The 8,760-nt window shown below is 41.9% G+C and overlaps 2 protein-coding genes across 2 annotated transcripts; both read right to left on the bottom strand.

The window, feature by feature from the left end:
- Window positions 1–4,140: 4,140 nt before the first annotated feature.
- On the bottom strand, window positions 4,141–4,828 carry LOC140177700 (protein FAR1-RELATED SEQUENCE 5-like). The gene is made up of 2 exons (XM_072210848.1): window positions 4,406–4,828; window positions 4,141–4,350 (listed from the first exon to the last, which is right to left on the bottom strand). The coding sequence occupies exons 1-2, from the start codon at window positions 4,826–4,828 to the stop codon at window positions 4,141–4,143; spliced, it is 633 nt and encodes a 210-aa protein (XP_072066949.1).
- A 40-nt stretch (window positions 4,829–4,868) lies between these two features.
- LOC140177699 (protein FAR1-RELATED SEQUENCE 5-like) lies at window positions 4,869–6,450 on the bottom strand. The gene is made up of 3 exons (XM_072210847.1): window positions 6,388–6,450; window positions 5,177–6,091; window positions 4,869–5,078 (listed from the first exon to the last, which is right to left on the bottom strand). Exons 1-3 carry the CDS (start codon window positions 6,448–6,450, stop codon window positions 4,869–4,871), a joined length of 1,188 nt encoding a protein of 395 aa, XP_072066948.1.
- Window positions 6,451–8,760: the final 2,310 nt, after the last annotated feature.

The raw sequence follows: 8,760 nt of genomic DNA, 5'->3' as shown, positions 1-8,760 counted from the left end.
AGGAGAAAAGAACTCCTCATACTGCGCCCAGGGAAAATGTCTGACGATGTCATTTTTGATGCTCTGGCCATGAGACTCACTCTGGGGAGTCAGACTCCGGATGGACCGACTTTTTGGTGCCTGCCCCCCTCATTCGCGGTACATCTCACGTAACTCACATTGTGGCCACTAAGAACTTATTCTGCAATTAGAACTTACTTGTTCCCTACTTTGTTGCCTTCTTTTTTAAGAATGAAGTTTTGGAGGCAAAGCTGCTGGCAGAAATGGTTAGGACTTATAAGGACACCTGGATGAAGCCCTCCCATAATCTGGCTTATGTGAGTTGCTCTGTTTCTGTTCCTTGCCTGGAAAACAAACCTAACCCCTAACATCATTTGATGTATATTACCTGATCTCCTTTACAGGCTTACATCCCAGTCAAAGACATATCAAGCCACTGGTATCTGATGGTGGTGGCATTTAATGACATGAAGCTGTATCACTTCGATGCATGCATTGGTGATGAGGAAAGCACGACGAGGAAGATCATCATACGGAACTTGGTAATTTCCGTCCATGCACATTGCTTATAATCATCATTGTGTATATATATTTGGAAATCACCTTCACTTTGGACCGCAGGAAGATGAACTATCCAGGATTATATCCACCCCTGCATACCCCGCCTATTTCCGCAAGAGGGCCAGGGGAGTCATGTGTTTCGGCATAGCAGAGCCAGATGGCCTTGCATCATACCAACCCCAGTGAGTCCTGAAAGATACTTGCACTTCACGTTAACCAAACAGCCTTCATGCTCATGCCTAATACAAATTCTTCTTCTGCAGTCATGTTTCTGTTGCATGTGTTTTGAACTGGATGGCCATGGGGGGGATTCCAGAGAAAGTTCATACAACAGGTTAAATATTTTTACTTAGTTTTTCTAACTATGTCACCTACGTTGCTGATCTCTCCAACTAATGAACAAAATCATTATTTAGCAGGTGGATGACAAATCCATAAGGATGCAAACCGCCCTTGGCCTACTGTTGTCGCCCTTTTAACGAAGAAAGAGGCTGGATTGGGAAGTTTGGGTCAGTGTCCCAGAATTGACGGTAGCAACCACTAGGGGGCGTAACTCTTGACTGTTTCAAATGTTTTGTTAAATTTGTTTTGATGTGTATCTTAGGCAGAAAACTGTTGTTTCCTTCTTATTCTTCTTTACTTGTTGAACTATGTCATCGCCACTAGCAGAACTTCTGCTCAGAACTCAGTCAACTGTGAACCAAAATGTGTTAATTAGGATTCATTTTATGAATGCTATTTTTTTTTCTTCTTTTGGTGGTGAACTTATAACTAATGCTTTTGTGAAATTAATTACCATTTTCCGGCCCAATAAATGCAAGGGGATGATTTACGCTTTGATGGGCCAGGCCAACGCAATAATGTGAGCCCACTAACCACTACTTACTCATATCCTCCTTTATGCCCACAATATATGGTTCCATGAGTTTTTTTTATGCGTACCGATTGGTTAGGGCCTTCTAATGGAGACGGATCCAGCAAAAAATTGTTTTAAAATCCAAAGTCTCGCTTAACAAAACCCAAAAAAAAACATTCCCATATGACCGTACAGGCACGAAACCTTTTGGCTTCTAGAAGAAGACTTCATCAAAGGGTGATGGCACATAATCCTAAGGAGTGGAACTCTGATTACATTAATTAATTAATTAGATAGGATTCACCCTTCATATCCGCTTGATTAACACGCTATCCAGTTTGTAGGTGTTCTTCTAACTCAGAATATCCCCTTCTTCTTCTATGTTGGTGCCTGGACGAAAAAATGGCTGAAGAAAACACGAAAGGTGACGTCGTTAGGGTTATCAAAGCGGCAGGAGAGCCGTCACGACCGATGGTAGGTTAAAGCTTCCTCTTCTGTTCTTTCCATTATTTCTGACTCTACTCTCCGCATTTTATTATATCTCTTACGTTGTGTCTTGATATGCCCATATCTGTAGTGTCTACCATTACCAAATGGTCTCCTCCCCAATGGTAGCAACCATATCTACATCACAGTTGCCGACGGCTCAGACCGTACTTACAAGATTGCATGCAGCCCCAAGGGGAGGAAAGAGATCACTCTCGGGAGGGGATGGCAAAGGTTTTATCATGAATACAAGCTACAACCATCTAATATTCTGCTGTTCAAGCACAAGGGCAGACATTTCTGGGTGTGGAGAGGATGTATGTTACATCCGATGGTGACTCCGGCGACGTCACACCCCCCAGGTGCCAAGGAACCGTCCACGCGCTCCTCAACCGCCCCGGCATCGAACGGGGTGCATCAATGTCCCCAGGAGCGCAACTGTAGCTGAGGTGGAGCAGACATTTCTGTCCGAGCACCCCTTCTTTATCATGCACATCACAAAAAGGCTGTTGCGCGTCCACTTCCTGGTAATGGCTTTCCCTCTCCACTATATATACACCTGTTACGTTGGCACTGTTTGGGGTCTACATTATTTGTTTTGTTCCCCTGCTGTTCCCTCTATTGAAAGTAATGTGGCGGCCTACCTGGTCCACATTAAGTGTTGTTCTTTTGCTGGTCCTTACTTTGTTGGCTTGTGTGTCCTTGTACGTGGTCCACATCTTGTGTCTTATGCTATTGCTTAATTGTTAATGGTTGGCTATCTGGTGGAGCAGTTGTTGACTTGAAATTCAATACAGAAATTTATTGGTAATGTATGTTGTTCTTAAATTCCATTGTTTAGGAAAACAAGCACCCAATTGCATGCTAACTGTTCATAATGCCATCATCAATAGTTGCCATTTCATTCTGGTTGACTTCATGCACATTGCATTCATGTTACACATGCCTTTAAGTACATCTCATTCTCGTTTTTTTTTGCCCAGCCAAATGTGCCGCACTTTAGAGACAACGTCGGGGATGACGTGATGGTCACTCTAAGAGTAGGGGAGAATTCTGTCCGGGACGTCTACAGCAGATACGGGGGCAATAGAAGGCGCAATTGTGGCACCATCAGCAGAAGGGTGGGCGGATTTCTTGCGCAAGTGCAATATAACTGTGGAGAAGCTGGCCGTGTTTGAGATCTCCAGGACCAACCCGAACGTGGAGCTATTGGTCCAATTTGTTGATTATGAATGAATCCAACTGGGTTCATGACAAAGCTGGCGTTATTTTGGATTGCCTTTTCTGATTTGGCAAAAACTTTATGTCTTGTCATTGTTGAAGTGTTGCAACTGCTAGACTTAACTCTTTTTGTACATGATACAATCTTATGACGTTTAACTAAGTACTTTTAAAATTATCAGTGTTCCTTAGATTACTTTACAATTTCAATTCACACAGCACCATGGATGCTCTAGAATAATTTGCAATTTCAATTCATACAGCACCATGGATGCTCTAGAATAATTTCCAATCTAAATATAGCGCGTTACAAAATAATGTCATATAGCGGCCTGAATATGGTTAATATGGAAGTATAACAGTCCAAAACAGAGTTTTCTATAGCTAGCCATTTTTGTCCAAACATAGAACAACACGCATGATCTTCTAAGAAATTAAAACACCTGCTGCATCACCTAACCTTTGCCTAATATGAAGACCCACGTTCCCACTGGATTGAGCTGTGAGCGCATTAACCACAGGAACGGTTACCAAATTGTGCCCTGTGAATCATAGCCCCCGTCCAAGGCAAGGTTCGCTGCATCGTCCCATGCCAGCTACAAAGATACATTCAGTTAGTCATGAACTACGAATTGATTAGCCATGAACTACGAATCGATAAATGGTCAATACATTAAATGAAAAAGGGCGACTAAACAAATTTGTTGAGAAAGTGTTACCTCCTCCTCCTCAGACGAGTCCTCCATTGTGTAGTTTCACTTTCGCCCTCACCACCAAAGTATGATGCACCCCCTTCACCGTTTCCTTTCTTTGCCTCTTTCGACACCGCACCAACTGTGGATCCCTAACACAACCCTCTAGTGTTGAAGCTTCCCCAACTTCATTCACACCACCTGCATCACCAAAATCCTGAATCTCTTTCAGCCGCGCTATCTCATGAATAACTTTATCCGTCATGTCAACAAATTCAGCTTTGTGACGACACGTAAGAACACACATTTCCCTGCATAAATCATTCAACATCCAATTGCGGCAGGTGATCGTTGAATCCCAACACTCTTGGACCAACGATCCAGAACAAGACTGTCTGGTATGTCAGTCATCTCCAAATGTACCAGCACTGCTACAATGTGATCACACGGTATACCAAGGGACTCCATTCGCAAGCAAGAGCACTTGAAACTGTTACTGTCAGCATAGTGACTCACTTCCCACTCGCGCATTAGCTGACCTAGACAAAGTGAATGTATCAGAAGTCTGGCTCCATATGTGTGTTCATACCTTCAGTGTGCAAGCACGAAAAAGCATGGGCCTGAAGTTGAAGAAAATTGCCCTTGTGAGCTTCTTTGCAGCTGACCTCTCCAAATCATGAAATAGACTCTGTAGCACTGGTTCCCCAACCAAGGATAACATATCAGAGTGTACTTCTCTGGACCTCATTTGGGATATGCAACGCATAAACTGCTCAACAAAGTCCCTCAAATTATGACGAGACTGGACAAATTTACCCAGCATTGAGTGCGATCCTTCACACCTTGACGTTGTACGAAAACCCCAAAAGAAGTTGCCCCTTATATGTGCAGTTGCCCACATCCTTCTCCTAGAGTAAAGGTCAGAAACCCATTGATTATCAGACAGACCAAACGCATCCACCATATAATGCCAATGATCTTCAAACTCCCACACCTCATAATCGAACAGCATGCATTTCTTAAATTCAGAAGTAAATCTGGGGTTGCTTAGGTTAGAAGTGGCATTCCTCAACAGATGCCACACACAAACGGTGATAGGCCCCAGGAAACACCGCTTTGATTGCCTTTTTCATCACTCCATGCCCATCTGTTATCACACACCCAGGTGCTTTACCCTTCATGGCATCTAGGAACTGTTGCAGCAACCAGGTGTAAGTCTGCTCATTCTCATTTGCAACTAGCACAGCGGCAAACACAATTGTCTGATTATGGTGATTCACTCCAGAAAACACAACTAGTGGACACATATACTTATTCTTCCGATATGTCACATCAAATGCCACGACATCCCCAAACAAACCATAATCCAGCTGACTGCAATTATCCGACCAAAATAGGTGGACAAACGATCATCCTTGTCTGCCAAATAATGCACAAACATTCCAGGATTAGCCTGTGCCATTGATTCCAGGAACTTCCGGCAAGCCGTCGCATCCTCGTCAATGAGCCTCCGTTGCTTCCCTATCTGGTTATACATATCCCTCTTTAGAAACGGAAGGTTTTGGAATCCCCCGGCAGTCTGCACAAAAGATAAATAAATATGTGGCGTTTTAATCCTAACTCTAAGCATCATGTTCATTTGTTCCACGGCGGCTGCATCCATTTTCCTATGGCACGGTAGCATGAAAGTCAGTCTATCGTCCAGCAACTCGTGATTGTGAACGTCCTGAAAGTATGATATTATCCATCTACCACTATCGGAGTGCACGTGGACGCGTATCTCTGCCTCACAGCCACATCTGGTCTCTACCTTTGGCTCACGTTTTCGTCGCCTGCCGTCGTTAATGGACCCTATTCCTCTGAACCCCTGCCGGAAACATACAAATTCTTGTTGAGTAACCTCATTCCTCACATTTTGCCGAATCTTATTCTTTCTCACAGCGAAACTATTCATCTTCGCATACAAACTGTAAAACAAGAATGCCACCGATCGATCCGGAAAATGACACATCATAATCTCCTTTGCAGTTATTTCCTTGAAATTTATACACCCCAGCTCTGCAATGTCGTCCACTACTCTCTCTTCCCAGTTGTCAAAGAAGCTATCCCCAAAATTCTCCTCTGCATCCGACTCCACCCCTAATTCCCCATCCTCAACTTCATCACTGAATTCGTTGCCACCTGGGCCGAAGGCATTGCTTCCATTGCCTCCCTTTTCTTCAGCAGACAACGGCCGGTAACATTCCTCCGCCGCGGATTCTCCCTCTATGCAGTCCTGCGCAGAAATGGCGTTCACGGATTAAAATCAGATTACATCAGACAGAATACTCTATAAACAAAAATTGCCAAAACTCTACCATGCTCTGTCCTACCAAGTTTGCCAAAACTCTAGGGCTTCGCCGTCAATTGAGCTGTGGAGTTAATGGCAGCCCCTCTTCATCTCCTCGCTCTACCAAATGGGCTAAAACTCAGTCAACAGCTCATTCATATAGGGGGTTAGAATGCAAATATGTATAAATTGAGGGGTCATAACACAATATACAAAACTATATAGCCAATCTTGTAAAATACAAAAAGACCTGCCACCAAAGTAGAAACTTGTGTCAGAGGTGACAGATGCACCAATCTCCTCATTTGGACCGGTGCAGGCTATAACTCACCAATGGAATTGGATTATTATTGACGAAGAATTTCAAAAAGAGAATTCATTAAAAAGAGTAACTTAAAAAAGAGAAGATAAAAGTATTGTTAGTGGACTCAGAAAAAAGGACAATTCGCTGGCAAAAATGGAGTTGGGGTCCACGGTGGTGGTAGAAGTAGGAATTAGAGTTGATGTCATTTTTTATACGATCTAATAGAAAATTTTTTGAAGTGCTGTCTGTAAGATCTAGAACTTTTGAAAAGTTATTACAAATTAATTTTAAATTATATATATTTATTTACAATTTTAGGTTCATAAATTATTTTATTGAAGATAATTAAAGGTAGTTTTGTTTAATTGAATTTGATATAAATTAAGATTTTTATCCAAACTCTATAATCTTGGATTATTTTTCTATTTACTATTTAACGTTTTAAAGATTTAAAAATAATGATATTTAGATATTTAAATTAGAATTTTATCTAATTTTCTAATTATTGAATTAATTCCTATATCTAATTAATTGCACCTATCCAATTGAGGAGATTGGTGCACCATGTCCTTTCTGCATTGGTGTCCAAATGAGAGAGTGCCACGTGAAGGTAAGGTACAGTGAGGTGGCATGTGTTAGGTGGGAAGTTCACCGGTGAAGGGAGGGAGGGGTTAATGGGTGGAGTTTCAATTTGGCCCCCATTGGGGCTGCTTTCTAAATGGCAAAAAATTATGGGGTGAGACTGGAACCTATTTTTTTGTTGGCTGGTGAAATTGTTTAGCCCAGTTTGGGCCTATATTTTGTTAAAATTTATGGGCTGACGTTTTTTTATTCCGAAAATGAAATAAACTTCAAGGGAACGGCAAAAAAAATTCGAGGGAGGAATTGAACTTCATAAATTTGACAAAACGTTAATAATGATATGTGACAAAAAAAATGAAAGGTTAACAACGAAGCACCTAACTTCGAATGGAGAATAAATGTTTATATATAGATTCAACTTCAGTATGAAGGATAGGAGAGTATAAGAGAGATGGAGGAGAATATGTAACGATTCTTGTTCATTGCCGTTACGAAGGGGCACAAGCCCGGTGTATACACCAGTTGGAAGGAGGCGAACCAGCAAGTTCTGGATTATACGTTTCCTGAGTTTCACGGATTCAATAGCTTTGAATACGCATGCTTGTGCTTCAAAGCGAGGATGTCGTCGATTTGTGCTGAGAAAGGTCGTAGTGATGAAACTGGTCGAGTGACGCCGGATGGAGGTGGTGGCAAGAAATTGGCTATCTCCGGCGGAGGCTATCCTTGTCGGCCAATTGTTTCATGTAAGACTTATGAAACGACATTCGCTTTTTAAAAGTTAGTATATTTATGAAGCTCTGCTTTGCAGTGATGGAATGTGATTTTATTCGATTTGGAGTTTTGTTAGTGATGTTTATTCTGGTCATTTTATGTCCGGTTATTAAAATTATGAATTTATGCGATTTTTGTTGTTCGATGACTGTGCAAAAGGACTTCCTGTAATTCCGGCGGAGGAGCTTAACGCGGATTTTGTAGTTGTGAGCAGCATAGAGGAGTGGTTGCTAAAAGTTTGCCTGGAGGCAGAGATCCCTTGCCCCTGTTTCTTCAAGGTGGAACGATTTGTCGGAGAGCAAGGCCCGTTCTTTGGCTTCACGGTTGTTATTCCTGGGCATCCATTTGAGATAGAGCTATTTGTCAATGGTCGTTTCTCGATGGTTGAAAAAGCTGCAACAGAGAATGCTGCTTATGAGATGCTGTGCGTGTTGCTTGATGTAACTGGAAAAGAGATTCGGGATTATAACTACAGAACGGCGAAGCTTCTTAGCGACTCAAATAACGCGCTTCGAGCCAGGGTAGGTCAACTGGAAGAATCTTACGAGAAGCTGAAGGCTAGTTACGATTCTCTTGTAAGACGCCATGTTGAAGGAGAAAGAGTTTGATGTGTGTGTTCTGAATGTGTCGTTGGTGTTTGGTTATGTTGTATTTGTTCAGTTATTGTAGTGCGTCCTTTATTTTTGGTGATTAAACCGCAAAGTAGTATGTAATGTGTTTTAGTTTGTTGTTGAATCGAAAGGCTTAGTAGATAATGTGGAAAAAATTGTGTTAATTAGTGATAATCATGTTATGATTAACGACGTTACCTTATAATACAACGAAGTACGATTCGGGTGGAATCCCGTTTGTTTGACCCTCAAATTTGTTTTGTCGTTATTGTACAGTGGTTGTTTTAAATGTTGGCAGAGATATCCCTGCATGAGAAGAAGATATGCTTACTTTTGTTTTGTCTTTT

Source organism: Arachis hypogaea, chromosome 13, assembly GCF_003086295.3.
Source record: "Arachis hypogaea cultivar Tifrunner chromosome 13, arahy.Tifrunner.gnm2.J5K5, whole genome shotgun sequence".
Taxonomy (NCBI): Eukaryota; Viridiplantae; Streptophyta; class Magnoliopsida; order Fabales; family Fabaceae; genus Arachis; species Arachis hypogaea.
The sequence above is the reverse complement of the archived record's forward strand: the minus strand, read 5'-3'. Positions and strand labels throughout refer to the sequence as shown.

Bases quoted from the DNA above. Each gene is read 5' to 3' on its own strand.
- LOC140177699 (XM_072210847.1), bottom strand. From the start codon at position 6,450: ATGAGGAGATTGGTGCATCTGTCACCTCTGACACAAGTTTCTACTTTG. The intron at 6,092-6,387 runs GTATTTTACAAG...ATTTCTGCGCAG, and splicing joins CTTTGGTGGCAGGTCTTTTT to GACTGCATAGAGGGAGAATC. The intron at 5,079-5,176 runs GTTTGTTTGGGG...CACCATAATCAG, and splicing joins TTGCAGTCAGCTGGATTATG to ACAATTGTGTTTGCCGCTGT.
- LOC140177700 (XM_072210848.1), bottom strand. From the start codon at position 4,828: ATGCTGTTCGATTATGAGGTGTGGGAGTTTGAAGATCATTGGCATTAT. The intron at 4,351-4,405 runs GTATGAACACAC...TGTCTAGGTCAG, and splicing joins TTCGTGCTTGCACACTGAAG to CTAATGCGCGAGTGGGAAGT.